Below are 27,935 nucleotides of genomic sequence, written 5' to 3' on the forward strand. Positions count from 1 at the left end.
TGACAAACTCGGCCGAGGCGCTGACAATTAACACAGTAAGTAATTTATTTAGGTCGATTTCGATTTTCTTCGCATGGAAAAACCCCGCCCGCTGGTACGCCGCGGGGTCCCTCTAAGTGAGCTCATTGCGACTCGGGCCCGCTGAAGCTGGAAGCTGGTCTGGTGCTGGCAAAACCAATTTTAGCGCACATGGGATGGGGCCCACATTGATACGCCGAGCCGCTAGAAAAACTTCCCCGGTAAGGTGACGTACAGGGGGGCTTGAAATCTGCGGCGCGTTCGCTGGACAAAAGCTCCAAAGACACGTGATTCCCTGGAGCTGTGCCATTCTTTTTTTTCTACTTTCTTTCATGGAATTGTACGGGGAATGCGAAGAGGTTGATGATCTGGTTGCTAATTGGATCAATCACGGTGTATCATTGATAATTTACACAAGGCAACAGTGAGGCAGTGACAAAGGCGACCCGGGGACACCGAGTCCATACGCATTCAGTCAGCAATGGCGTCTCTGCTGAGGACTTCAACCCCAAACGCTGCGCGGCTACTACTTCGGGCAACTCCGCGGGTAGTCGATGTCCCGTTGTCACAGGGAATAACGCATCTGCAACCACGGGCAAGGTCGATTCAAACCTCAGCCGTCCTCTTCTCATCACCGACACCATCATCACAAGACCACGCCAGTACAACGAGCAACAATGACCCGACCCTTAATACCGTTAACCAATCCGAAGTCTCGCACTTTGACGCCCTTGCCTCGACATGGTGGGACTCTCATGGCCCCTCACGCCTGTTGCACCTGATGAACCCTCTCCGCCATGACTTTATCGCCTCCTGTCACGCCTCAGAGCCACCACCACCACCACCAACCGATGGTTCATCACCCCAACCCTCGCAACCCCGCCAAGGCCTGCACTACCTTGACGTGGGCTGCGGCGGTGGCATCTTTGCCGAGTCGGCGGCCCGGCTCCCGACCGCGGCGTCCGTGACCGCCATCGACGCGTCCTCGCAGGTCCTGGCCGTGGCGCGGGCTCACCTGCGCCGCGAGACGCCCGCCGTCCAGGCCAAGCTCACGTACCTGCACTCGAGCGTCGAGGCCCTGTCGGACGCCTCGGCGGCCAAGCAGCAGCAGCAGCAGTACGACGTGGTGACGACGTTCGAGGTGCTCGAGCACGTCGACAACCCGTCGGCGTTCCTGCAGCGGTGCGGCGCCCTCGTCCGCCCCGGCGGCTGGCTCGTCCTCAGCACCATGGCCCGCACCTGGACCTCGTGGGCCACCACCATCCTGGCCGCCGAGCACGTCTTGGGAATCGTCCCGCCCGGCACTCACGATTGGCAAAAGTACGTCGATGTCGAGGAGCTGCGCGCGCATTTTGCCTCCCGCCCGGCGTCGGAGGGCTGGACGGGTAATGGTTCGGTTGAGAGGTGCCAGGGCGTCGTTTACGTTCCTGGACTGGGGTGGAAGGCCGTGCCTGGGTCGGAGAAGGTTGGGAATTACTTTTATGCCGTGAGGAAGAGCCCGTACGTCCCTGCTTGAGTTTTGGGGGTGGGTGTTTTTTTTTTTCCTTTTCCTTTTTTTTCTCTATGAGATTTGTTCATTGGACGGTTCTTGGGAATGTAATACTATAGTGTATCAGTATACTTTGTATGTGGTGAAAAGACTTGTAGAATAAAGAAAGCATATATAATCGAGTGGAGAATGGCATTAAAACAAGGTAAGTAGACATCTAGACCTGAGCCCATAAACCGAATCCCAAATATATTAGTTTATCACATTGTATTCATTCCCGCAGATTTAACTTTCTTACAACGAAATCAAAAGACGCAAAAAGATCACTCCTGAACCAACGTACTCACAAAACCATCCTGCACCCGCGGAAAGCACACATCGACATACTGCTCCTCCTCCTCCTCCAAACCACACAAAAACAACGACCCGCCGACGCCGCCGCCATCCCGCGCCCTCACCTCCCAGAAGCTCGGCAACGCGGCCGTCGCCGGGGACGGAAACACGCAGCTCGGACAGGGGCATTCTCCCCACTGTGCGGCTCTGATGGGAGGCAGGACGCAGCTGACGCCGCCGCTGCAGTCTACGCTCTGCTGCTGGTATGGAATGAGCGACTGGGACGGGGCGACCCAGGTCTGCCGTGGAGGAGAAGGCGGGTAGACGATTGTGGGTGGCGGTGGTGGGTGGTCGTTGTACGTGCCGATCTGGGCTGGGGAAGGTGGGTTGGTTGTGCTCTCGGGGGAGTAGACCTGCGCATAACTATTCATCTCGGGAGACGAAAACAACGGAGAGGCTGGCTCCGCCTGGGGGTAAGATATGCTGGGCCACAACGAAACAGCTGCTGGCCTTGTCGGCTCCGGCACGTCGTACGATGAGCCGGCAGAGCTGGTGGATGTTCGTCGCCGCTGCGGGCTGTATTTCGACAGACCCCATTTCATGAAGCGGTGGCGGTATGCTCTTGTTCTGTGTCCCTCTCGAGTGGTGGTGTAAGTGGTATGACCCCCTTTTCTTTCACATTCCGAGCTTCATTGATGCATCGAGGAGAGATTGGGTTTTCTATTTCAAGAACTTACGATGCTCTAAAGTTCTGTTGCTCTCTCATGATGGATTGAACTTCATGTAGAGGCTTATTATCGTCTATGTACAGCCTCTTGATGCGGTGCCGGTGTTTTTCCCACTTCTTGGTCATTTTCAATGGCTCGACTTGATGATGTTATTTATTTGTTTTTTTTTGTTGCGATATAACGATCATTAGGAGAGCGTGATCCTAAATCAGGCGCTGGTCTGGTCCCCCAAATAAAATGAGAGCATAACAAGAGAGTATTCGTCCTATATATACTAACAAATCTTCCAATCAATATTTGCCTCTGTTGGGGAAGGGAGAGATTTGAGGCTCATCACCAATAACAGCTGCATGAATGCGGCGCCTTTTTTCCGTCGCCTACTGCCATACCCTAAGCCAATGATCACAACAGGTATATTTGTTTTCTCAGCAAATGATTAACCATTGACATTGTGGATGGGTAGCTGCATGTACATATTATTACATCAATACTGGGGGTCATACTAAAAGCTGGTTGCATCCGACGTCAAGTTCTCGTTCTTGTCAACTTGGTAAGGCTGTGACGTTGAGTGATATGTATGGATCAACCTTGTCCCGTTCTACATTCATGTCGTAGTTGTGGCGGAAAGGCTGCACTGATATATAGTATAAGCATGATAAGTCACACACGTTGGGATTGACTGACCATCTGCCGTACAATGTTTCGACAACTTGCCATCGACATGTCCATATTATTAGATCTCCTCGTTCTGGCTTCAATAAAACATAACAGACTAGTTCTAGGTGGTGATATTTTGCTGTCATATTCGGACGCCTTAGAAACCATGACAGACTATGTTTTGTTCAACTTATGGCTAAGCCCGGGGTGTATATTCGGTGAACCACGCCGGCCTATCGGATGACAGCCCGCCCGGGAAAGTGGTATTTTGTATTTCCTTGTGGAAGTAAACAAATAATGGTGTCAAAAAGAAAAAAAAAAACGAGAAATGCATGCCAAAACACCACAGTAGATGGGCGCAGAAAATAAAACATGCATGGATCCCACACAAGGCGAACGAACGTGTCTTTTCTGCCTCGTGGGCGAACAAAAAAAACACGTGGAAACCCGCCTGGGCGCAAAAGGTGTTTCTTTTTATATCTCCCCGATAGATTATGGTTACTAGTCTACAATTGGGTAAAGTTTAGCAAATGCAAAAAAACCCAATTGTGTAAAAAAAAGGAGAAACGGCGATAGCGGGTATAAAGTACAAAAGGGATGATACATGGTCAGGCTGTGCTTTGCTTATCGTTGTGCATATGATACTTTCCAGTTGAGGGAATTTCAAGGGAACTCTGGACGCCCTCTTTGGTCCAACCGGGACGATGAACAATGGCGGACCATACGTAAGGCATTCACTCTGCCTCTTCAGCCGCAGAACCCCCCAAAAACTTAATTTGCCTGACCTGAATGATCATCCTTAAGGCGGCTAAAAAAGGGGTACAAATGTTCAGACCAATAGACCAATAAAAATCTCTGTCAAAATTTAGATGCATCGTTTTCAGGCAACCAAGGTCATACAGCTCAATAAATGATCAACCTTACCGCACTTCTTCGCAAAAGAGTATAAACACATCGGATCCGTAGGACAAAATCAAATAATTAGATGGCCTATGAGACCATTGGGAGCAAACAAACAACGACTAACCCAAAAGCAAAAAAAAAAAAAAAAAAAAAAAAAAAAAAAAAAAAAAAAAAAAAAAAAAAAAAACAATGCATATCTCATGTCGGCTTGCTCGGCATCCATAAAACAAGACTCAAATCATTTGTTTTGCCTGTCATTCATCAAAGACTTTCTCCGATCATTGTTCGAATCGTCCTCCATCATGTCCACCATCTTGGTATTTTCAAACAAAAAAAGCGTTTGTTTAGGCATCCAGCGGCTTCTTCTGGTCCGTCACGACCGTCTGAGCTTTGGGAGCTTCCGCAGTCGTAGGAGAGACAGGTTGCGTCGTCGCGGGTGATGTCCCTGCGGTCTGGGGCGAGGCCACACCCGAATCCATGGCAGATTTGGGAGATAAGGCATCCGGGCTGGTCACCGTCTCGGTTCCAGTGACACCCGATTCCTGCTTGGGTTGATCTGTAGCCAAAGGAGGCAGAGGCTGGGCGGGGTTCTTCTCCGCCGGCAAGGTCGGTGAAGTTGGAGAGGTGGGCGACGAGATGGCGGCGGCGGCAGCTGACGTGGCGTTGGCATCCGTGTTGACGCGCTTAGCTCCCGTGGCGCCGGCGACACTCTTAATGATCTCGAACCACCTGTCGGCGTCGGCTGCCGTATGCGCCTTGAAAGCCAGCTCGGCAGAGCCTGCGAGCTTGCCGCTGATGCCCTTGGAAACGTCCTTGCCCTTGATGTTGAACTTTTCCATGTTTGGCGTGCCGATGACGGCGTCGGGTAGGTAGATGCTCAGCTCGGGCACGGGGTCCTTGCGTAGGTTGTCCGAATCCTTGAACTCGTGCAGGAATTTGGACGGAGTGACGACGTAGTAGCCAGTTGACCAGCCCCATGAGAGCTTGTTGCGCGACTTTCTCTCCAGAGTGCCCTCGATCAGGGGATTGGTTCCCTTGTGGTCCATGTTAGGAAACGCTATGCTGTCGACGGTTCGCGGGTTCTCGTTGGGGTCAATCAGGTTCTCCCTGTTGCGCACAACAAAGCCCTTCCACTCAAAGTCGGGAGGCATCTTCTGCGCGGCCCCAAGAATATCCGCGTACAAGGCGCGCATCTTCTCGGCCTGACCACCAGCGGACTGGTTGAAGGCTTCCATGGCCTGCTGCATGACCTCGACTATGTGCATCTCGAATGCCTGGAAGTTGTTCTGCACCGAAAGCAGGTCGTTGCGGTGGTTGTTCTCATCCATGACCTGCTGGTTGAGGCGGTGCAGAACACCCCGCTTCAAGACGTAGGGGTCGTGAGAGGCGTCCAACTTGGCTCCGGACGAATCGAAAGCGGCAGTCTGCTGGCCAAGCAGCTCAATGTGCTTCTGGGTGACGTTGCGCGCCTTCTCGACATCCTTGGCACTCTTCTGGGCGCCGTGAGACAGCTCCTTGGTCTTGTGCTTGATTTCCTTGTGCAGCCGCTCGATGATGGGCAGCACTGTGCCCTTGATGGTCTTTTCGGTTTCAAGGTTGGTGTTGACCATAGCCTCAGTGTTGACCCGCATGTTCTCAAAGAAACCTGCGACGCCACCGAGGCTCTGGTCAAAGTGATGACCCTCCTTCAGGGGTTTGCTGATGCTCTTGAGAACCTTTTCATATTCCTTTGCCTGGGTCTTGTGCGCCTTTTCCACAGCGACCATGAATTCCTCAAGGTAGCCAACGGCATGTTTCCATGCCGAGAGTCGCTCAGCCAAGAGTCCAGCAGTCTGTGTGAAAGTGAGTTAGCGATGTGGAGCTTTTGTAGATCTTGTCATTCTACAGTGTGTTTCCTGTTTAAATCTTTCGCGCATTTATATATTATATGCCGATCTGAAAAGGCTGACAACAAATTGGAAAATACTAACCCCAGTGGGATCATTCTCGGGAACTGCATCGTCGCTGATCGACGTCGTCGCGCGCGACATACCTTCCGGGGGTGATGCCATGTTGTTTTGTTGTAGCTCTGCGTTTAAAAGTATAGAAGTGAGAAGCGGTGTGAGGGTATATGTTTGCCAAAAAGAAGGCAAAGAATCGAGATCAAGTAACAAGAAATTCTAGGCAAAGCAAAGGTATGAGTGATAGACGAATGAGCAAGTCGTTACCAAAGTGGGACAGCAACGACATAAATATGTGGAGTAGGTAGCATTGCACCTTCGTCTCCCTTGTTAGCTCAGGTCGTATCGCTTTACTTAAAATCAGGGACTAGGGCGCCAGGCGAGTCTATGACTGGATCAAATCAAAAGAACGGTGTGTGTGTGCGCTTTGTTCGATGCAATTCCAGCTACGTCAGTGGCCATCCTAGCTGTGAGCTTTTTGCTTTTATGCCATCTCTTTTTGCATTGTTGTTAATCGCGACAACCATCGAGAATTGCAAGCCAATCCGGTGCTTCTCAGGGTCCCCGTCTCCAATATCCCAGCTTGCTGGGATCACTCGCCAAGCCTTTCTTTACCCAAAACATACTCGGTACAAGACACGATTTGACTTTGTTTCCTTTGATCGAGTTTAACTGTGCTGTTTATGGCTTGCTGAGCTGGCCATTATGGACCAACACACCTTGAACGACGCTAAAGACTATTTGAAGTCATAGATTTTGTCTCATTGATTCCAAGAGATGTCAACTAATCAATTAATTGATGGTCCAATCTTCAAGGGGGGGCGGGACAGCTCAGGGACCATGACGTCAAATGATTTCCTCTTAATGACCGGCTGATGTCTTGACGCCCCACTATTTGGACCCCTAACCCAGCCCAGTTTTGATGAGTAACAGACCCCACCATCACCCTAACCCGCTCGGCGCGTCGCGCAAAGTAAACCAATTGCCCCTCGCTGAACTACATGCCCCTCCATGACTGACTTGCATTGAGACTGGTGCTAGGTACTTCCTTACCCTGGGGTAGCCAAAATTATCGTGACTCAGGTACATGGCAATGCAAGTGATAAGCCAGACAATCGTGTAAAGTTGCAACCGCCTTTGAAACAGATGACTGGATATTACCAATTTTGTATCTTCACCAGAAAGTAGAGCAAGCCACAAATTACAACATATCCATCATGGCTGCAGACAGCAAGCCTAAGCTGCCCCAAGATGGCCAGGAGAATATCCTCGTCACCAGCGCCCTCCCTTACGTCAACAACGTCCCGCATCTAGGCAACATCATCGGCAGTGTCTTGGTGAGCCTTACTCGGGAAACCCCTCTTTGTTCACCCATGATGCCAATGCTGACGCTACAACCTTGTCACAGTCCGCCGATGTGTTTGCACGCTACTGCCGGGCCAAGGGCCTGCAGACCCTATATGTTTGCGGCTCCGACGAGTACGGTACCGCCACCGAGACAAAGGCGCTGGAGGAGGGCGTCGACCCGGCCACGCTGTGCGCCAAGTACCATGCCGTCCACAAGGAGATCTACGACTGGTTCCGCATCGAGTTTGACGTCTTTGGTCGCACTCCGACGCCCGAACATACCCAGATCGTCCAGGACATCTTCAGCAAGCTTTGGAAGAATGGTTTCATCGAGCAACAGGAGACTGTCCAGGCTTTTTGTGCCCGCCCGGAGCACAACACATTCCTGGCGGACCGTTTCGTAGAGGGAGAATGCAGTCTGTGTCACTACACTGGTGCTCGTGGTGATCAGGTGAGTAGTAGTAGTAGTAGCTCTATGCCATTGGGCTGGGTTGGCGGATGATGGGAACCTTGGTCTAACATGAATTGTACAACAATAGTGCGATGCCTGCGGTAACCTCCTCGACCCAATGGAGCCGGACAAAGATGCTAGCGCCCCGGCAGAGGACGACGCTCAAAAGGCCACGGGATGGCTGATAAACCCCAAGTGCAAGGTCGACGGCTCGACCCCTGAGAAGCGCAGGACGAGGCACTTGTTCCTCCGGTTAGACGCTCTGGGTGACGAAATTGTATCATGGCTCAAAGAAACAGAATCGGGCTGGAGCTCCAATTGTGTCGCAATCACTCATTCTTGGATTGACAAGGGCCTGAAGCCGCGTGGTATCTCACGAGATTTGAAGTGGGGTGTTCCCAGTAAGTGCTATTTATTCGACAATATAACAAGCAATATCCCCCTTTCTGACAGAATTCTCTTTGTTATGCAGTTCCAAAGGGCTTGGATGGTCTTGATGAAGAAGAGTACGCGAGAAAGGTCTTTTATGTTTGGTTCGATGCATGCAGTAAGTTGATCACTTCCATTAGGACCATCACTGCGTGAAGCAATTACTAATTCTATAAAAAGTTGGATACCCGTCAATTACCAAGACATATACCGATAAGGACAATCTTGATGGTAAAGACTGGGAGAAGTGGTGGAAGAACCCCGAAAATGTGAAATTGTACCAATTTATGGGCAAGGACAACGTTCCGTACGTACTCAGATCCTACGATAATATCTTGGATGCAGTAATCTTGTACTGACCGCTTGCAGTTTCCACACTATCATCTTTCCCGCTTCACAACTCGGCACCAGGGAGCCATGGACCAAGGTCAACCACCTGTCAACAACAGAATATCTCAACTATGAGGGTGGAAAGTTCAGCAAGTCAAAGGGTGTCGGCGTCTTTGGCAACACGGCCCAGTCAACCGGCATTGACCCAGACGTTTGGAGATACTACCTGCTGTCAAGACGTCCCGAGAGCAGTGACTCGGAGTTTAAGTGGGAGTATGTAGTCATGATAACTACCCCTATTTGCCTTTCACGTGACTAACAATGTCTTACAGAGAATTCATTGATGCCAACAACAACGACTTGCTCAAGAACTTGGGCAACCTCGTCCAGCGGGTGGTCAAGTTTGCTCACGCGAAGATGGGTGCGAAGGTTCCCGAATATGCAAAGAAAGAGGTTCCGACCTTTGACCACCACAAGGCCGAGGTCAACAAGTTGCTCCAAGATTATATTTCAAATCTCAAGGCAACAAAGCTGAGAGCGGGCCTTGCTACGACCATGTTGTATGTTTGATCTTCATCATGTTGGACCGCGAAGGCTCATTCTTTCATTGTGAACTGTCTAAATGCTGACGTGATTATACAGGATATCTGCCCTTGGAAACAAGTTGTTGCAGGATCACAAGCTCGGAAACCAACTTCTGGACGAGGATCCTGAGCTTTGCAACGGTCTTATTGCCCTCGCACTCGACCACCTCTACCTTATCGCCAGTCTTCTGTTCCCCTACATGCCTGGTACAGCCCGATCAATCCTCCGCCAGATCGGTCTGGCAAAGGGAGACGAAAGCCAAGACTCGGCCTTCCGTATCCCTGAAGTCTGGAAGGGCGACAGCCTGAAACCCGGCACGCCACTTGGCGAGCCCGAGCGTCCCTTTGCGCAGATTCCGGCCTCCAAGCTGGAGGAGTGGCGGGAGGCTTTCGGTGGCGAAGAGCTCCGCAAGCAGAAGCAGTTGGAGGCTGAGAAGGCCGCAGCCAAGAAGCTGGCCCGCGAGAAGGACAAGGAGAAGAAGCGCCTCAAGAAGGAGGCAGCAAAGGCTGCTGCTGCTTCCGGTGGTGCCGCCACTGGCGGTGGACCCGGCTCCACGCCGACGGATCTACCCCTCAGACCAGCGGCCGGTGCCGGTGGTGCGCCGGCTCCGGGCACCCCTGCAGCCGAGGGCACGTCGTCACAGCTTGAAAAGGCTGTGGAGCAGAAGACCTAACGGTCATGAGTGTGAAGCACCTCATCTTGTCTTTTGGTACTTCATTTGTCGATAACTTGACCAGCGGTTAGGGACGGAGTTGTGAGGCGTGCGGGTAGATGGTAAAATGTTCAACACGGAAATAAAAGGGATTTTGGCCGCAATGGCTGTCAAATGGGGGTTAGCGATGTGGTCTTTGTTCTGTAGGCGGGTATGAATCTATAGCTGCTGTGTATCTGGTCTAAGAGAAAATAAACAAAGTAAAAATATGAAGCCTGCCTAATCGCGCACAAGAGAGATTGAGAATCATTGTGGACGTTCCCGATTCGATCTGGTAAGGTAGCTCAACTGGAGCAGGCACAAATTGGATGAGGAGTAGGCAAATTGATGATATAATCGTCTATTCACAAAGGCAACAAGCCTAAAACCGGCATATAAAAACTAACAAGGACTGAAAGCATTGTCCAGCAAAAAAAAAAAAAAAAAATAAGAAAAGGCTAACATTGAAAAAAACAACGCAAGCCTCCTGTCTATCGATCTATGCGATTTATTCCAATACCTCCATATATGCGCCGATATAGATGTGAATCCCAAACAAGAAAATGAGCAAACCAATAAAACAAGCAGATTGAGATTGGGGGGATATACAACTGGATAAGTGACAAAAGTGTTGCTGTAGTATTAGGAGAACAGGAAATAAGGAGTATCATAAAAAAAAAAGAATAAAGCGAAACAAAAAGGAGACTCAAATCCCCAAAGTCATAGGTTCCAAAATCTCATTTATGAGAGAGCGAAATATACTTCCCAGCGCAGTCCAAAATCATACAAAGTATCACACCAATATTTCGCTACGGCGAAACATGAGCCCCGACTAAGAGACAGGGTCCCGCATCTGCATCAGCGTAAACCTCCTCCTCTCGTCGCCCTCTCCATGGTGATGATGGAAGTGGTGCATGCCGAGGGAGTGGTGGCTGGAGAAGAAGCCGCCAAACGAAGAGTGTCTGCGCGGGTTCGGTCGCTGGGGATGGGGATGGTGATTGTGGTGCTGGTCGGCGCTGGTGCTCATGATGGTTGGTGATGCGGGCGTTGCTGCAGGGGATGCGGTCCTCTGCTCCAACGGGTCTTCTGGAATCTGCTCGAGGGGGTTGGCGGTCTGCGCCACTGGAGTCATGACCGGCGTGGTGACTGCAGGGGTCGTAGGCTCGCTCGTGGCTGTGGCGTAGTCGGGCAGCGCATTTGCCGCGGGGGCAAAGACGCGAGATGAACGGATGGCCGTCGCGTAGCTGGGAACCTTGCTGAGTTCGGAGAGCTCGGGCAAGTCGACGTGCTCGGGTGTTTGGTTGCCCGAGTGGTGCTCCTCGCCGCTGTCGTGACGGGATAGTGGGGCTGAAGCTGGTGGTGAGGTGTTGGCGGGTGTGGTATCGGCATTTTGGCTGAGCGCAAGGGCGGATGTTAATGAAGCGTAGGATGAGTCTCGATGGATAGGGCTTCCGGCCACAGAAACATCTTGCAGTCGTGATGTTAGTGCCGCTGGTGTTATCGTATTATCGTTGAGCATTGCCGCGAGGTTTTCGTTAGAGCCTGCTCTTGAAAGGGCCATGTATGGGCTGTTCATGCCGGACTGCACTCCTGGTGTTTGGTATCCGGCCATGTCGATGTTGGAGTATAGCTGATCCAGAACGTGCTCTCCGTAGCCTGGTGGCGCTATTTGACTGGTGCTCTCCTGGGAAGATGAGTTTTGCTGGACTGGCTGTGCGAGGTTTCCTTCTTCGTCGAGAGGAATATTCGGAGAGATGAAGATTGTAACGGGTAGTGTAGCCCGAAGCTGCATGAGAAGATTAGTCAGCTGCAACACTCGTGAGATGTGTGGATGGAGTGGACAATCTTTGTTACCTCTGATATGTGACCATCTGGGTTCTGAAGGGCCACAACAATCTTGAGCTTGTGTCGCGTCTTGATGCCGTGCGTGTTGACATCTTGCACACACTTGCCCAACTTGCGGGGCAAATCAAGATCCGACGTCAATACCCAGCCCTCCTGTCCTGTGTTCTCGATCACATCTTGCCAGTGCTCTTCACGTGTCACGGGCAGAACCCAGGATGTAACTTCACGCTCCTTCTTGTGCTCCTTGATGGGTACACCAGTCGCAGAGGTCGCTAGGATTTCACAGACCTCAATCAACCTTATTGTTACATCCCCAATCTCCAATCCCTTAAGTAGAGGAGTAAACCTAGACTCGAAAGGGATCGCGCTTCCAAAAACAACTGCCTTGCGAGGAACAACAATCGAGTATTCCACCTTGTTGGGCCAGATGTTCTCCACGCTCATAGCATGAAGAAACTCAAGCGCCGAGGCGTCGAGTGTCCTTATCATCCTGATGTGCTTGTATGCGTGGTGGTCGTATGCCAGCTTCCCCCTTGCGATGGTCGCCTTGAGTCGATATGTGATGCTCGCCTCTTTAAGGCCCTCGACGCTCTCCGAAGTGTTTCCTGGAAGCATCAGCTCAAAGGGAAACTCGTAATTGCCCTTGTCCAAGATCATGCTCTTGCCCGGCGTCCCGATGAAGCTGGGCCATCTGTGACTGAGAATCTCGGTAGTCTTTTCGAATTTTTGAATGGAAATGCCGCTAGGTGTCGCTTTTGTATCCGCCCAGCTATTAAACGGTTAGTTGATGTGACAGAGGGTGCGTAGTAACTCCCCAAGAACCCAAACCTACCTCAGGCGCAAGGTTCCAATTAACCTCAGGTGGATGTCCTCAATCTTGGTCGGCCCAGGCACGCACACAGCGAGAACGCCCTTGAGCAACTGACTTGCAGCTTCGTGCTCATTGCCACGGAAGACGAGAAAGTCATTTTCTAACCTGATTTTTGTGTTAGACAGCAGTACACAATAGCACAAGAAGAAGCTGCTGCTGCTGTGAGGTCATACCTTATGTCGAATAGGCTGAAGGCATGTCGGCCGGTAACGGCTGAGAAAGGGTTGAACGAAGGCATTGCAGGCGAGTGTCCAAGCACAGGCCAGGTAGATGCAGTGGTGTATGCCGCAGGGCTGAAGGTGAAGCTATCAGCACTAGTTGGTGCGCCAAGGCAGCCTGCGCCGGCGACGATCGTTGGTTGGTTTCACGAAATTTTCCCGGACCCCAAACTCGAGGAGTCACAAATGAGTATCGCAGTGTCGTTTTTCTTGTTGTTTTTGTCCTTTTTTTTTGTCGCAGGAGCACAAGACAGCGACCTGTTTATTTTAGTGCTCAGACTGGGCAAATCGAAAGCATTCCAGAAATGGAAGTTCGTTGCGCTTTCGGCTTGAGACTATTTTCTTCTTTTCTCTCTTTTTTCTTCTCTCCCCGTTGGAAAGACCGGGGTAATAAGGCTGTGTGTGACGTAACAGGGAGCACCTTCTGACTCTTCTGAGGGTCAACCAAGTTTCTTTGACAAACTGTAACTGGTTCGATTAAAGACGTTGGTTGCTATTTGATACTGAAGCTCCTGACGGTTGAAAATGGAAAATGGAGCGGATGCAAAAAAGAAACAGAGCTGACTTCAAAACTGGCGAGTGAGATGATAAAAAGAAGTACGACAACTGAATCATCAATGCAAATCTAACCACACCCTTGCGCAAACCACTGAATAGGAAAGGGGGGGCAACTGAGGTTTTGTTATCTGACGTGAACAAACCCGAGCCCAGTCTCGTAGTGGGCTTGATCCCTGCGACGGGAGCAGCAAGGAAGCCAACCAGCAAATTCCATGACAGATCGAGCTCTGGCTCGCCATTCGCCAAGTTCTCAGATACCGGGTCTAAAAGGGACCAGAGAAAAAAAAAAGGCGCAGGGATTGTTGGCTGAGTCTTGGCCTAGCACATGGGTGCTTTTGACAAGCTCAAGACGGACAGGCAAGGGTGTGATGATGCGTGAGTCGTGCGATAGCGGAAAAAGGTATGAAAAAGTGGATTGACGTATTTGTTGGACAATAGACATCGAAAGTGGTTTAAAAAAAAAATTCCCAAAGAAAATCCACTTCGGAGTGGCGGGCGGCGGTGTGAGATTAAACTTCTCCAACAGAAAAAAAGGCGTTATCGGTGGTGGGTTCCCGTCAGATCGATTGTGGTACGTTACGATATTAACATTACCACGTAAAAACCCGCGCCAGAATTTTCTACAGGTGCTCCGTATGCGGCGCAGGATTGGTTCTCTTAGGAGTCTGGACAGGCAGGCAGATTCATTATCCCGCGAGCATACTCAAACAAACCCGTTAGGGCGCCAATGCTTATCCCAAAGAAGCTGTGGCGTCCTTTTCCCTTGGGCTCTTGGTATTTTGCCAAGCATGCAAGTCTGTCTGTTTGTAGGTACGGCGGGTAAAACCACGCAAATTCGGCTCCGGTGCAATGCATGGCGTGCGGTTCGTTGCCGCTTTATTTTGTACGGATACAGGAATTGGATGATTTAAGAAAAACAATTCTCAACACAAAAATTAAAAGACGAACCCGCCCGAGCCGAGTTATGGCCGGCCGGAGTCCCTTGGCATTCCAGGCTCGGGAAATCGGCGGAGCTTCCTCTTGTGGCCTGATCAGAAAATCTGGACTTGGCTTTGAACGTATTTCCTGGCCTCATTTGGGCGGATGAACAAATGCCGCTTGCATGTTTGAGCTGCAGCCAAATGTGTTCGAATCGAATCATGTAATCTGATTGTCTGGCTCGCAGCGAAACTTTTTTTTTTCTTAGAGGGGGTGGCTCTCGTGGCGGTGCCTGAATCTACATGGAACAAAAGGTACAAGTTGACGGCGGAGACAATTGCGCGACAAAAATGTACCTCCTCATCCCTAACGGAGTAATTAGTACAGTACCTTGCAGTGTGCAGACAAAAACAGCAGTGTAAGGTTTCTGGTTACTGTATGTACTGCCAAGACTGCATACCGGTACAGGCTGCATTACGTTGTGTTGCGGTTCTGGATGCGAGACGGGGTCCCCCTTCCACGGAGTATTGTGAAAGAAGGAGAAGTGTCAAGAGTGTGTGTGGCTTTTCCTGTTGTACACCCACCCCCCTCCCCTGGCGCCTGCCGGGTTGCCGATCACTGGAGACCCTGGGCTATGTTACCAGCCCGGCGCGGCTAGACCCTGGCATTTCGTCAGCGATTGAATTGACGCCGGGTTTGCGCCGGCATCGCCCGAGTATCACATCTTGGCGAAGGACATTTTTGCGGAATTTTGAAAAGATAACGGATCTCCTTCTGTTCAGCCTGACGACGGAATCCTTTCCAACAGGAGAATATACTTTCGTACTCTTCAGCTGCTAGTTTTCTGCGCCAACCCTGAGTCGGGGTGGCAGCTACCTATCTATCTCTAGCAATGCCGATGAGCTTGCCGCGTACTGTAATGCGTGCAAGACTTGACTTGTTTGTACGGGGGGAAACCCTGAATCTGAATCCCCTCTTTTAGGGTTACTTTCAAACATGGGCGACAGGATGTTTGTCTTTCGTTGCTTGTACCGTAAAAAAGCCTCCATTATTCTCAGGTTTGAGCCTCAGAGAGCGGACCCTTTACGGTGGAGACTAGGTGTGGCCCGTCCATGCACGCAACCGGAGTCTTCCTATCTTGTTCTTAGGTGTACGAATAACTGCCTGCCAGTGACGAGCCGAAACGCAAAAGTACTGGGCTTGGCTGACATGTTGTTTTGTGCTGAGCCCTGGCAGCCCAAGCAGGTTATCCAAGTTTGATATCAAGCCCGCGACCTTTTCAAGACTAATAACTTGCCTCTCAATCGTCATAAGTTTTTACGCTATAACCGCCTATGGCGACATTAGGTTGCACCATAGGCTAGATATATACTTTCGAGTAGCTTACTTTCATACCGTAGTAACAAGAGTCAAAGAACCTACCTACTGGTACCTAATCAATCAACTAGATTGTGGATCACAAGGCATAACTTTTTCCTTAATGCGACGTGCTTCAGCTTCAGAACCCAACGAAATGGATCACGGTCTGGGCTTCCGCCCCCACTAGCGGTTTGACTCACAAGAGAAAAAAAAAATCCCATGAGAAAGAAAATAGCGTGTGATTGAAAATTAAGGATTTGTTACTGATAAGAGAGGTAAAGATAGAAACGCCGGTCGTTTAATGGACCAAGACATCTTGGCATGTGAGCACTTTTCGGTAAGCTGATATAAACGCAAAGTAGCCTAGCAAAAAGCCTAGATCCCTCCAAGAGGTGTGTTGCCTTTTGTTTATCTTGGCAGCGGCACTGTAAGAAAAACACAAAAGTTTCGTTCGTATCTACGACGTATCTCCCGGGACATAAGTTGAACAAAACCCACTCCACCTCCGAGTGTCAAAGGCCCAACTTCATGCCATCCCTCACTAACCAATCAACAATGAACGTGATCGCACCAATTGCCAACCCGTAGTTTGATAAATCCCAGAAAACAACATCTCAAAAATGGTCTGATAGAGCTGCACATGGTTGTCTGAATTGTACAATCCAAAGAGGAAAAAAGATGCGCCGAACCCTGGTTCGGATGAAAGAAACCCCTCTCGTCGGCGCATACAAAAAAAAGAAAGGAAAAAAAAAACATACGTGCATGTTAATTAAACAGGCAAGGAAGACCATTCTTTCTGCTTCCAAAAAAGACAGAACATGTAAAAAAAAGTGTATTGTGTAGAAACCCGAATCGCGAGGTAATCGATGCATCATCGTTCCTGATGCAACAGAACCAAACCAAACATGAAAATCAGAGTTCGACAATTAAACCAAAAAGTGGGTTGTCGCAATACCAAAAAAAGACGAGCCAACAGGTTTTCTCGATCCCCGACCACGAGCCAGGCCCCCATCAGATTGCACCGTCGTACCGACAACCCTAGTTCTATCATAGTTCTGATCCCTTGTCGGGCTTGTTCTGCACAGGCGTGGGTGTGATTCGATCTTTTTCCTATTTCCAAACCCTCCAACTGACGATGTACGGTTTTTGAGGTTGAAAGCCCGCCCACCCGGTAAATACAGTAGTGTTTGACAGAAAAAGAGGGGGTGGAAGGCATTAAAGATGTCTTGGCATTGACGCATCTCCCATAAATAGAGTGAACTGAGCCCATCAATTTTGTTTGCATTTAGCATTTACAATTGCATTCGAGAAAAAAATAAATAAACTTCTTAGCAAGGCAAAGAGGTTTCAGTATAGTAGTACTGCGTACGGCCAACATAGATCAACCGAGATAGGACTTACGTAGTAACCCTTGACCCTGCACTGCTTTTGACTGATCCCAGGCTGAAAGAAAGATGACAGACAGCTCTACTCATGGTTATCCATGCCATGTTTGAATGTAGCAGAAAGAGCCCTGAATAGACGTCACTTTTTGCACTGATCGAGGTCGACACATCAGCTTTGGAACCATCACAAGAAGTATCGACAAAAAGGCCTCTTTCCCTACTTTCTGCTTCAAGACCCGATTATAGGTTCATGTTCATATATACGCAGAAGCAGTAGTTAGTCCTAAAACAGTGAAATAGATGCCCAAAGCCCTATCGAATGGTCAGACACTCCTTCAGAGTCGCATATAGCCAAGGCTGTCACCCTGTCGAGTCAGGTCGAGGAAAATACTGGCAACTCGGTGCGCATGGTCTTATATTAGAAAGCATTAAACAAGGAATGATAGCAACACTGAGCGGGGTATCAAGACCGATAGCACGAAGCGGGCGTCTGGTCTACCATATGCTTGTACTAACCGGACCGAAGAGAACAAGAGACCAAGTCCCACGTTAAAAAAAAAAAAAAAGAGCAACTAAAAAATTCCAAATCCAAACACTAGGGTGGCCGCTCACCCCTTGACGCCTATGCTGTGCCGCGAAACAAGAGTAGAGGATAGAAATACAGCAGGTACTTTCCCGTAATAGCCAGCTCGGCGCCCTAAATAGAATTTGTTGAACGACGCCAGATCATAAATGCCGCTGCTGCAGCGCATGCCGTCGCTCCAAGCGCAACGTACAGGCTCGTCCGATCCGCCGGCGGCTCCTCGCTCTTGGGGAAGGCGGTGCTGGGGTTGGTGGCCGCCTCGGCGAGAGCGACAAAGAGCTCGCTGATACTACTCCATGTGACACTGACATGCAGGGGAGTGCTCATGTTGAGGCTGGAAGTGTACGCGTCAGGCTGTAGCTCGCTGCGTTGCGTCGTCTTGTCCCTGTCCGCCTTGAGTGCCGTGTAGATGGCCGGCAGGTCGTCGAGCTGTGGGTAGCGCCGTCGGAGATTCTCAATATGTGAAAATGAGTCCGGGTCCGAAGAATCGTATGCGTAGCAAATGAGGTCGCACGCATCCAGCTTTGCCTGGTTCTCCAGAATCGCCGGCTCTAACTCTCCAAGCTCCTCAAGGATCAGGTAGCATTGCTTGCCACCTTGGAGCTCTACGCTGTTGACGGCTCGCCGAGGCTTGATAGTAGGGTGGTAAAGGGGCTCGAAAGGCCTGTTTAGGAACGCATCCAAGAGTGACGACTTCCCTGCGCCTGATGCTCCGATGATGTAGCACAGAACCACGTTACGCTCGACCCTTCCTGGCTTTCTTCTCCTCTTCCGCGGCTTGGTGATTTTCAAGGCCGCTGTGATGGTGTCCCTTGGAGTTGGGGGCTCAAAACCCAAGTATGCCAGGTACTCCAGCGTTGTCTTGGGTTCCACAAAGGTAGTCATACTCCATTGCGCCAGCCATCCCTGTAGCGTGATATGACCGGCCTCGTTCCTGACAGTGGAGGAAGGGAACGATGTTTCTGACCAAGAATGTGGCAGACCGGGGGTCGGTGCGAACATTGCCGCCAACTCTGCATCGTTGAGTCCTCCGTCATTGTCCTTGTCAAAGAGTAGGAACAGATCCACAAAGAATCGGTAGCCGGCAGGACTCAACTCGGCCGAGGCATACTCTGGTACGTCAAATTTTGGATGCAGGAAACTGTCCTGTAAGCTTAAACTGTCCGTGTAGTGGTACTGGCGCAGAATTGTCCAGATAGTCTCGTGACGGCCCTTCTCCGCGTACAGTTTGTTCAACTGCAAAAATCCCGGCAAATCAACACCGAGGTCAGTCCTCGACCCAGGAATTGCTTTTGCAATCGTGGTCTTGATGTTTTCCAATTCCTCCGGCTTCAAAGGCTTATCAAACGATTTGGCCTGGAACTCGTGCATCTCCCTGTCGTTCAGATAGCCGTCCTGGTCTTTATCGCTGAGATAGAAGATCCTTTTCAGCGCGTTGATGCAAGCAGGCTTCAGCTTGGCCTCCTTGTAATCGTATAGCGGAGCGATCGGATGTGTCACCGCCTTCTGACAGAGAAAGAACGCCTCGACAACGTTCCTATGCTCCTTGGCACTCGAGCGCACACACGAGTCGATCTCACGGAACTCGGCCATGACCGGGAGCATCTCCTCATCCGCAACCTGGGTGAAGCCGCCATCCCCGCCTTGGCTGGCCTCGCGGGCAAGATCTGACTTGTTTGCACACAACACCACGGGGACGTTAACCCCAAGGGATCGGAAGTATGGCATCCAAAAGAGGGCAACCCTCTCATAGCTGTAGTGGTCCGAGTAGACAAGCATAATGACGTTGGACTTGCGGATCTCCTTGCGCAGAGTTGTACGATCCTGCGGGCGAGCCGAGGTATCGACGATGGTGGTCACTACATTTTCGGGGGTACCGATGTTTGGCGGGATCGTGATTTGGGGGAGGACGGGCTGGATTTTGCTGGCAACGAAGACGTCCTTGACCAGCGACGCGATCAGGCTGGACTTGCCGGTGCCCTCGTCGCCGCACACGCAAATGCGAACTGCTGGATGGAGAATAGATCGCCTTGTTAGCTAAAGTGCTTGCTTAAATTTTGACGAGGTCCAGGGAGCTGCAGCGAACCTGTCGCCATTTTGCGTCTGTGTGCCTGTAGCCAGACCTTAAATCATAGCTGCAACGCTAGCAACTTCAGGCGGCTTTTTATCAACGAGACATTTCCGAACGTGGAATGAAATGAAGTGAGGTAAAAAGCGAAGCAAATGTTTGAGAGAGACAGAAGAGAATGTCGAGATATCAACGCCAACGGATCCCAGAGAAATGACGAGGATCCAGTAAAATGGAGGCCAGCCAAGAGTACCAGGCGGGACAGCTGAAGTGCCAAATGGGACAACATAGCATTGGCTGAGCTGGAAAAGGCGGGATCCATCAGTGGACAACGTGACAAGCAAGGATCAGGGGCCCATAGGCGTATAGCTGCACCGAGATTCTCCGGGCGGGGGCAATGACGCTACTGTCGTGTCTTATTGGCCCGAGGCGAGAACTACTGAGAATCCACATCTGCCAAGGAGGGTATCCGTACTTGAGGTAGCACTGATAGTTGCTTCCTGTGTATTTGGTTGAGTCTTCTTGTCCCATTCGACAGCCAAGGCTTTGATCAAAGATTATGCTTGACAATATGCAGTTCGGGAAGCATCATTTTTAGAGTCTCGCTATGCAGTATTATTATTATATTCTACTGTATAATATAATGTAATAAAATGCCTAAATTACCAGTCCAGGTACACGGCCCGGCCATGCACAACACCTTATCATAAATTCCTCTGCAACGTAAGAGCGGGGGTGGACCTGACCGGCCTGCGGTCATCGTTACCCCACAGCACAAGTGTAGCTCCCCTGGTCATATTCCGGGGCAATGGCAGGAAGGAGATGATCGACCTTGACGTTGGTTGGGACGAGAACACACCATCACTGTTGGACCCTCAAAACTCAATTGCTCTAGGGTGCACGCGACTTTACTCTGCGTTGAAATACGCCCAAGTGAGTGCCATTGATAACATTTCACCGTCAAGAAATCGATCCATTTCTCGAGTCTGCCTCCATTTTACCATCAAACTTGCGCGCGCCCTAAGAAAAGTCTCAGTCGGGTAGGCGCAGGAGCTGGTCCTCTCGTGCCGGCTCGTGCATGCGTCAACCTCCAGGCTTCTTGACCTACTAAGTCTCGTCGTCCCAGCCGACATCATGTTGTATGGACTCCCGGAGACACAGCATAGCGTGGCCCTCCATCTGTTTGTCATACGTTCTGCTTGTGTCTGGACGGTACTGAATACTTTGCGCATCCCAGTGTCTTACCACCACCGCCGCGCTACCCGACCCAAGCCGCGTACAATGCGGCCCTTGCCGGAGGGCATGTCGCGCCGATGATAGAGACCAATAACATTCTCTCCACTCCTTCGGGTCCCGAATACCAATTCCTTGTCGGCGAGGGTGGGTTGTGTCCAGGGCTGTTTGGTCGAACCTATGTGCATTCCCGGTCAACATGCTAAATAACTGTCTCCTCTGAATCAGGTCTCTATGTCCTCAAGGAAGATCTGCATCTTGCAACACCCCCGCCGCATCCTTCCGAAGCCCCGATAACGAACCCGAACCCGCTTTCGACAGCGCCCCAGCCCGCGACCGCTGGCACCAAGGCGTCTCTCCTGAGCCTCGATACACGATCAGGGCCGCCAGTCTTTACCAAGTCCGGGTCAACAACGAGCCTACCATCATCGGGAGGCGACCCTCGGTTCAGCTCCCAGGAGCTCAATGAGAGCGGGAACGAGAACTCGACCGACGCAGGGATCAGCAGCGATGGACGTGGCAATTCTACAGAGCTTGCCCAGTCGGCCCCAGCCTTTGGGCAAGGGAACAGTTTGTTAGCAAAGCCTCAGACCAAAAGCGGACGGCGAAGACAGCCGGGAAACAACATCACCAAGAGCAACTCGTCCTTTATCTCACGCGTTATCGTTCACGAGACGCTCACCAAGAGATTACAGGAGCGTGCTTCCGACGGCCTCTTTGCATTTGCCAATATAAATCGGGCATTTCAATGGTTGGATCTTTCATCACCGAACAAGGTCTGTTGTGTAGCCTCGAACTCTCAACTGGCGACAAAGCTGACTATAAATAGGCCGACTACTTGACCAAAATCCTGTTTACAAAGGCTCATTGCCTCTGCCATGATGTGAACAAGGTCACCAGGAGCACATCTCATATAGATGTCATCATGGGCTTCTCCACAGGAGAGGTTATTTGGTGGGAGCCAATATCTCAAAGATATCTGAGACTTAATAAAAATGTAAAAGGCTATATTGTCACTAATTACGACCCCGTCTGCAAGTCGGCAACCTACTAACCTCTTGTCATAGGGCATCACGAACAAAACTCCCATATCCGAAATACGTTGGATCCCGGGTTCAGAGAATCTTTTTATGGCGGCTCACATGGACGGCACGTTAGTCGTTTATGACAAAGAAAAGGAAGACGCTGCCTTCTCGGTCGAGGACGAGGAGACCATTAACGGCAAGGAGAATAGCGACTCGGGAGCGGCTGCGGGAGCTTCAGGCGAAACCAAGCCCCGAGTTAACTTCAACTTCAGGACAAAATTGCAGGTCGTAAAGTCGGTCACTTCCAAGAACCAGAAGACAAACCCCGTGTCTATCTGGAAGCTTAGCAACCAACGCATCAACGCGTTTGCCTTTTCGCCTGACAACCGTCACCTGGCTGTTGTGCAAGAAAATGGCGAGCTCAGGATCATTGACTATCTAAAAGAGCAGTAAGTTTGGGGGAGTGCTAGGTCTTTCTCATCCTCGAGTACTTTACAAAATCTGACTATTCTCTGCCCAGACTCCTCAACATATTTCGTTCGTATTATGGCGGACTCATTAGCGTCTGCTGGTCGCCCGACGGCAAATATGTCCTCACTGGCGGTCAGGATGACCTCGTTTCCATTTGGTACCCCGCCGAGGCATTGCTCGTTGCTCGATGCCAAGGTCACAAATCTTGGGTGACGTCGGTAGCCTTTGATCCCTGGAGATGCGACGACAAGAATTACCGATTCGGCAGCGTCGCCGAAGACTGCCGGCTTTGTCTCTGGGATTTCAACGTGGGGATGCTGCATCGGCCCAAAGCTACGGTAAGCCGTTTGATCGTGATCGCGTGTGGTTTCTACTTTCAAACCGGTCCTCATCGGGTCTGGACTGAGTGGGTTATGGGATGATGGTTTGAGACTAACATTATATTTTCCGCAAATATCAGCCATCGATCCACCAGCCGCCTTTACAACGTGCCGAAACCCAAAACACGTCATCAACAAGGGTTCGTTCTGAGTCTACTGCATCTAGCCGAGGAGCTGAGCTGTCTCTGCTGCAGTCGGTTCAAGCTCAGGCGGCAACAGCGCAACTACCGCCTGTCTGTGTAAGTATCTTGACCCTTCATCAATGCGAATTAAGTAGATTCCGTGGTAGAGTTCGTCGCTAACAACCGAATCGGTCGCTTTGCAGTCTATCAAGATCGATAAAGATCCATTATGCTGGCTTGAGTTCACAGAGGACGCCATAATGACTAGTTGTAAGAGTGGTAAGTTCAGGCAATACCCGAGAGTCTAAGTTGGCAGGGTGCGATACCCGATCGGCTTTGGGACACTTGCTAATGACTTCGGACGTCTTCAAGGTCACATTCGCACATGGAGCCGCCCAACAGATGCAGTTGCCCAGGTCGCGGATAATTCGGAGAGTTTATTGACATGAACACATGTCATTCTGAATTAGTTCTGGTGTATGTTTTATATTCTTCCTCGTTTCGACCAGTTGGCCCAATCTGCGTCAGAATCAGTACATACGAGTAAATATCAAACTGCATGCGATATCTCGATGCTACCTCCGTTCTCAACTTTGACGAAGCATATAAATGGGATGACTAGAATAGGGGTATCACTAAAGAAGGTTCCGCAAGTTGAAATGGAAGTAACCGAAAGGGGTTTGTCAGATCAGTCCATGTCTCAAGATGGCGAGGATCCACGTTTAAGTTCGCGCTTAATAGGTCGGCCCTTGTTCCTTGCGCCAGTTTCCACCATGCTGGCGTCGGGATCATCGCCGTCATCGTCCTCTTCGCCTTCTCCATCAGACTCAGCGCCACGTGCTTCTCGCTGCTTGGCGCGCTCAATTTTGCGTTTCATTATAGGATCCTCATGGAAGTCGGCAAAGGTGAGCTTCTGTACGCAGGAGGATGAAAAAGATTGGTTAGCGTAAAAATCAGCCAAGCCGCAGCTCAAAGTGAGCTTTTGTGGCTACATGAGCCAAGAGTAGGGAATGTACCTTTACACAACCACCCATTGGACAGTCTTTCTCGCCCTGGCCGCGAAACATGGATAAAATTGCCGACTTTTCAAATGTGTGCTTGCACTTCTTGCTGGTGATGGGTTCCTGAAAGGGTAATAACGTGACGGGACACCTGGTGCTTGTCACAGCGGGGCCGTAGGCGATATCGTCATCATCATCGTCGCCGCCATCCTCGTCCAGCCGCGGGTTGCCGTCCTCATCGAACCAGCGGCTCGCGTCCGGTATGGCCTTGTCCTCGTTGGGATGCAGACCGTCGTGCCAGTGCCGTTTGAAGGTGATGTAGTCGTTGTTCTCTGCATATTTCTCAAAAACGCCCTCGGCCTCGTACTCGGCCGCTAGCCTCGCGCGCGATTCCCTAAATATACGTAGTGGGGCAGGAGGCCCAAGCCGTTCCTCCTCGTCGGCGTCCCCGTCGTCCTCCCCATTTGTACCCGCGCGCACCGCAGCCAGGAACTCATCCACATCCTCGATATCCTCGAAACTCGTCGCCTCGGCCCCTTCACCACCACCGCCAGCCCGCTCCCGCATCTGCCGTGGCTGCACCTGCTGCAGCGAGGTGTTTGCCTCGCGCAGCGCGGCCTTGAGATCGAGCAGGGCGCGCTTTGCGTCGATGGCGGCGCGGTCGGCGGCCTCGAGCTCGCGGGCGAGACGGGGCACGTCGCGCTCCAGCCGCCGCAGGGCTTCTTCGGCCTGCTCGTCGGCCGGGGTCGGTTCCATAGAGCCCTGGTTGCGGCGGCGGCGGGCGGCGGCGTCAACGTCGTCGCGGCGCGCCTTGAGGCGGTCGTTGATGGTAGCAACGGCGGCCGGGAGGTGCTTGAGAGACCGGGACAGCTGCGTCTCGTAGGCGCCGGCCAGGTCGCCCGAGCCGCTGATGCTAGACAGGGCGCGGCGGCCTTCGTCGCTGAGGGGGAAGGCGGGTGCTTGGTAAGCCGGCATCGATGGAGTGTAGGTTGCGACGTTGTCGGTCCGCCGGCCGGAGGAGGAGCCTTTTACCAGGCGCCTGGACATGATTTGGCTTTGTAGGTGTCTGGGCCTTTAATGGCGAATATCGCTATGGGCGTTTGCCGAGGCGTGGGAAAATACAATGGAGATAGCTGTGACGAAGTTGGTCGTTCATCGAGGTGGGGTGTCGTTAACGCGTTTCGATGAGTTCTAGACGCGTTTCGAGTGATCGGCATGATTTTGGTACCTACCCTATACCGAGTTGTGTGCATTGTGGCTGCCTACCCTGCATCGGAGTCTCGGAAAATGAGAGATGTGCCCTGGGCCGTACTGGAAGGCTTGGCAGGGTCATCGACGTGGCTGGGCTTAAGATCCACATATATTGCGCAGTCAAGTACCTCGCCTACAATGACGAGGTACTCTCATGCTACCTACCTACTGATGATTAGTGCGTGTTCGAATCGCGATGAACGTCCGATCGCATCGGTTGTACATCCAGTTGCGACGTAGCTATTTAAGACACGTAATTACGTGTGGGGTCCTGGCGATCGAGCAATCATGTTTATCGAGATGGTAGACAGGTTCGCCTCGTATCTCGAGCAGCTACGGTACTCGGTAGTCTACCTTGTCAATCATGTCTACGTCCCTGGTGGAATTATTCCAGTCTCTTTCAGAGTTTGTCTGTTTCATTAACGAATCGTACCACGGAAAATTGGGGGGAATACCGCCACGGGATAAACTACCCGTGGCTACTAGGCTAGGGACAAGAAGCACCCAAGTCCTAGCAACAGTGATGATGACAGTGTTTTCCTGATACAAGTGCCGTGGTGTAAAATAGAGTGGGGCCTGCGCCATCTGATGGTCGAATCAGATCGCCCGATCTGGGAAGCACCCTCTCGATGGCTGTAGATCGGACATCCTTGCTTGTCGTCGAACACATCGAAGCTTTATCCCCTTTATGACCTTCAACCACCGCAAATGGCCTGTGTGTCAATCTCGATGGCGGGTTTTGGCCTTGAAGCAATCACCCCGAGCGACATTTCCCGCACCCTGTCAACGCCTCGTCTTGATTCACAATAGGTTGCTTACTGCAGCGGACCCCAAAATGGATTCCACGCCGTTTGGGCGGCCGGTTGGCTTGTGCTGCTGCTGGGCTGCTGTTTTCAGATCCATTACCACCACGTACCTAGTAAGGCAGGTAGGTTGCCTGCGCTTAGAGGTACACAGCAAGGCCAACAAGGTCATACGTTACTACCAGTACTCTCCATGTCACCGATTCAGTAGCATACCGGCGCTCCACCTCCGATCTCAACACCACAATTGTCAAACCTGGAGATCGAACCAGATCAGAAACTGCCCGCATAATAAAAACATGTCGTCGATTGCCCCATTCTACCGTCTGTTCGCAGACAAAATGCCCTGTACTCAATGTAGACAAAAACCCACCCACGACCAAGGCCACACCACCAATAAGCATTGTTCCAGCGAGAAACCAAGTTAACAAACAAGCACCACGATCCTGATCCCTCGCAGGTGGTTTGCTGTTATCCCCACCAGGGCGACGCCGTTTCGTGTAGGAGCGAAATATATTTATCCCTTTTACGCATGAACCTCTGCAATATTATTGGACTTGAGCGCGGCATATCACCTCGTTCACATTTAGCCCTTCTGCGGACCCTTCCCTGTTGCTTTCTGTGCATCATCATCAGCCCATTGTCCTGGGGTATCTATCTATCGTGACCAGGTACATACCTGCCTACCTATACAGCTACTCGCACTAACACACATTTATACCTTCTCACCTCCAATCGCCGTTGGAAGCTTCCTCTTCAGCCAAGCTCCTCCCCCAACGTGTATCCTCTGTTTGCTTGCATCCTTGGTGACCATAACTTACACCAACACCAAACGAGTAACCCATTCTGAGCTTATCACCCTTCTTTATTCTTCACCCCGTCCGATTGATATTCGATTTGAACTCTCAACTTTTTTTTATCTTTATCGTCAAACACAAACAACCTCTTCACAATGTTGAACTCATATCCGTTGCCTGCCCATGGCCGGGGACCTGTGGACGTCTGCAGGTACCGTCCTCAACCTGTCTTGAAGCGTCATAAGCCAGAAACACAACATATGGCGATGAACACATGGGAGTTGGCCGCATTACATGTATGTATTTTGAAATGATGCCTGTTTGTGGCTCGGAGGTCCGACGCCTTTACCAGCTATACCAGTATACAGCAAAGCTAATATGACACCAGGCAGCTGAGGAAGAACACAGGGCTTCACAGCACGGCCCTTCCCACCACCACCAACAACGACAAGACTCGTTGATTTACCCGGGTCTTTACTCCCACAGTGGTATCAACATGCTCGATATTCTTGTAAGCCAAGCCAAGGCTCATTGGCTTTTTACAGTATAGTATACGGTTGGGCTAATAGTCAACCTATCAGTTCCGCGTCGCGGCTAGGCCGAACCCTCAGATAGACCTTGGTCCCATCGACTCTTCTTGCGCCATGATTCTTTGCGATCTTGCACTTCCTGACACGCCCATCGTGTATGCAACGAATCCTTTTCTCGAGTTGACAGGCTACTCACAAGAGGAAGTGATGGGCCGCAACTGTCGCTTTCTCCAGGCGCCTCCTGAGAACGGCACCGTTCGCCAAGGATCGACACGCCAGCACGTATCCAAGAACTTGGTTCAAGACATGCGCAGATCTGTCGACGGCAACAGCGAGATTCAACTAGAAGTACCGAACTTCCGCAAGGACGGCACGTGCTTCACTAACATTCTCACCATGATTCCTATTCAATGGGATGGCGCCGATTATCGATACTCTGTCGGCTTCCAATGCGAAAAGGAGTGCTGATGCGACAGCCAGCCAGCTACTACATACGCGTCATTACGAGCAACACACTCGAGACGGAAAACTAATTAATTGCTTGAATCATCACTGCAAAACTCGGCATGTGACCTAGTTTCGAGCGTACACGAGTCGAACTACCACTACCACCCAC

The 27,935-nt window shown here is 51.0% G+C and overlaps 9 protein-coding genes across 9 annotated transcripts; 4 read left to right on the top strand and 5 right to left on the bottom strand.

The window, feature by feature from the left end:
- Positions 1–102: 102 nt before the first annotated feature.
- Positions 103–2,750, bottom strand: PgNI_08195 (uncharacterized protein). Its single transcript, XM_031128194.1, has 2 exons — positions 2,578–2,750; positions 103–2,467 (listed from the first exon to the last, which is right to left on the bottom strand). The coding sequence occupies exons 1-2, from the start codon at positions 2,691–2,693 to the stop codon at positions 1,831–1,833; spliced, it is 753 nt and encodes a 250-aa protein (XP_030979432.1). The 5' UTR covers positions 2,694–2,750; the 3' UTR covers positions 103–1,830.
- PgNI_08196 (uncharacterized protein) lies at positions 500–1,534 on the top strand (the record flags this gene model as incomplete). Its single annotated transcript, XM_031128195.1, has 1 exon — positions 500–1,534. One exon carries the CDS (start codon positions 500–502, stop codon positions 1,532–1,534), a length of 1,035 nt encoding a protein of 344 aa, XP_030979434.1.
- A 1,722-nt stretch (positions 2,751–4,472) lies between the features above and the next one.
- PgNI_08197 (uncharacterized protein) lies at positions 4,473–6,179 on the bottom strand (the record flags this gene model as incomplete). The annotated part of the gene is made up of 2 exons (XM_031128196.1): positions 4,473–5,960; positions 6,099–6,179. The coding sequence occupies 2 exons, from the start codon at positions 6,177–6,179 to the stop codon at positions 4,473–4,475; spliced, it is 1,569 nt and encodes a 522-aa protein (XP_030979433.1).
- Positions 6,180–7,156: 977 nt separating this feature from the next.
- PgNI_08198 (uncharacterized protein) lies at positions 7,157–10,130 on the top strand. Its single transcript, XM_031128197.1, has 8 exons — positions 7,157–7,405; positions 7,477–7,866; positions 7,955–8,267; positions 8,339–8,413; positions 8,476–8,602; positions 8,665–8,898; positions 8,958–9,185; positions 9,268–10,130. The coding sequence occupies exons 1-8, from the start codon at positions 7,286–7,288 to the stop codon at positions 9,881–9,883; spliced, it is 2,103 nt and encodes a 700-aa protein (XP_030978539.1). The 5' UTR covers positions 7,157–7,285; the 3' UTR covers positions 9,884–10,130.
- Positions 10,131–10,260: 130 nt separating this feature from the next.
- PgNI_08199 (uncharacterized protein) lies at positions 10,261–13,901 on the bottom strand. The gene is made up of 4 exons (XM_031128198.1): positions 12,791–13,901; positions 12,579–12,722; positions 11,756–12,515; positions 10,261–11,687 (listed from the first exon to the last, which is right to left on the bottom strand). Exons 1-4 carry the CDS (start codon positions 12,853–12,855, stop codon positions 10,734–10,736), a joined length of 1,923 nt encoding a protein of 640 aa, XP_030978741.1. The 5' UTR covers positions 12,856–13,901; the 3' UTR covers positions 10,261–10,733.
- A 3,389-nt stretch (positions 13,902–17,290) lies between these two features.
- On the bottom strand, positions 17,291–19,915 carry PgNI_08200 (uncharacterized protein). Its single transcript, XM_031128199.1, has 2 exons — positions 19,725–19,915; positions 17,291–19,647 (listed from the first exon to the last, which is right to left on the bottom strand). Exons 1-2 carry the CDS (start codon positions 19,732–19,734, stop codon positions 17,753–17,755), a joined length of 1,905 nt encoding a protein of 634 aa, XP_030979344.1. The 5' UTR covers positions 19,735–19,915; the 3' UTR covers positions 17,291–17,752.
- Positions 19,916–20,612: 697 nt separating this feature from the next.
- On the top strand, positions 20,613–24,630 carry PgNI_08201 (uncharacterized protein). Its single transcript, XM_031128200.1, has 10 exons — positions 20,613–20,845; positions 20,944–21,086; positions 21,168–21,715; positions 21,769–21,936; positions 22,007–22,413; positions 22,485–22,773; positions 22,896–23,054; positions 23,141–23,216; positions 23,310–23,856; positions 23,960–24,630. The coding sequence occupies exons 1-9, from the start codon at positions 20,841–20,843 to the stop codon at positions 23,384–23,386; spliced, it is 1,872 nt and encodes a 623-aa protein (XP_030979283.1). The 5' UTR covers positions 20,613–20,840; the 3' UTR covers positions 23,387–23,856; positions 23,960–24,630.
- On the bottom strand, positions 23,205–24,985 carry PgNI_08202 (uncharacterized protein; the record flags this gene model as incomplete). The annotated part of the gene is made up of 2 exons (XM_031128201.1): positions 23,205–23,850; positions 23,954–24,985. The coding sequence occupies 2 exons, from the start codon at positions 24,983–24,985 to the stop codon at positions 23,638–23,640; spliced, it is 1,245 nt and encodes a 414-aa protein (XP_030979346.1). The 3' UTR covers positions 23,205–23,637.
- Positions 24,986–26,944: 1,959 nt separating this feature from the next.
- PgNI_08203 (uncharacterized protein) lies at positions 26,945–27,787 on the top strand (the record flags this gene model as incomplete). The annotated part of the gene is made up of 3 exons (XM_031128202.1): positions 26,945–27,085; positions 27,178–27,300; positions 27,371–27,787. 3 exons carry the CDS (start codon positions 26,945–26,947, stop codon positions 27,785–27,787), a joined length of 681 nt encoding a protein of 226 aa, XP_030979345.1.
- Positions 27,788–27,935: the final 148 nt, after the last annotated feature.

Source organism: Pyricularia grisea (assembly GCF_004355905.1).
Source record: "Pyricularia grisea strain NI907 chromosome V map unlocalized Pyricularia_grisea_NI907_Scaffold_6, whole genome shotgun sequence".
Taxonomy (NCBI): domain Eukaryota; kingdom Fungi; phylum Ascomycota; class Sordariomycetes; order Magnaporthales; family Pyriculariaceae; genus Pyricularia; species Pyricularia grisea.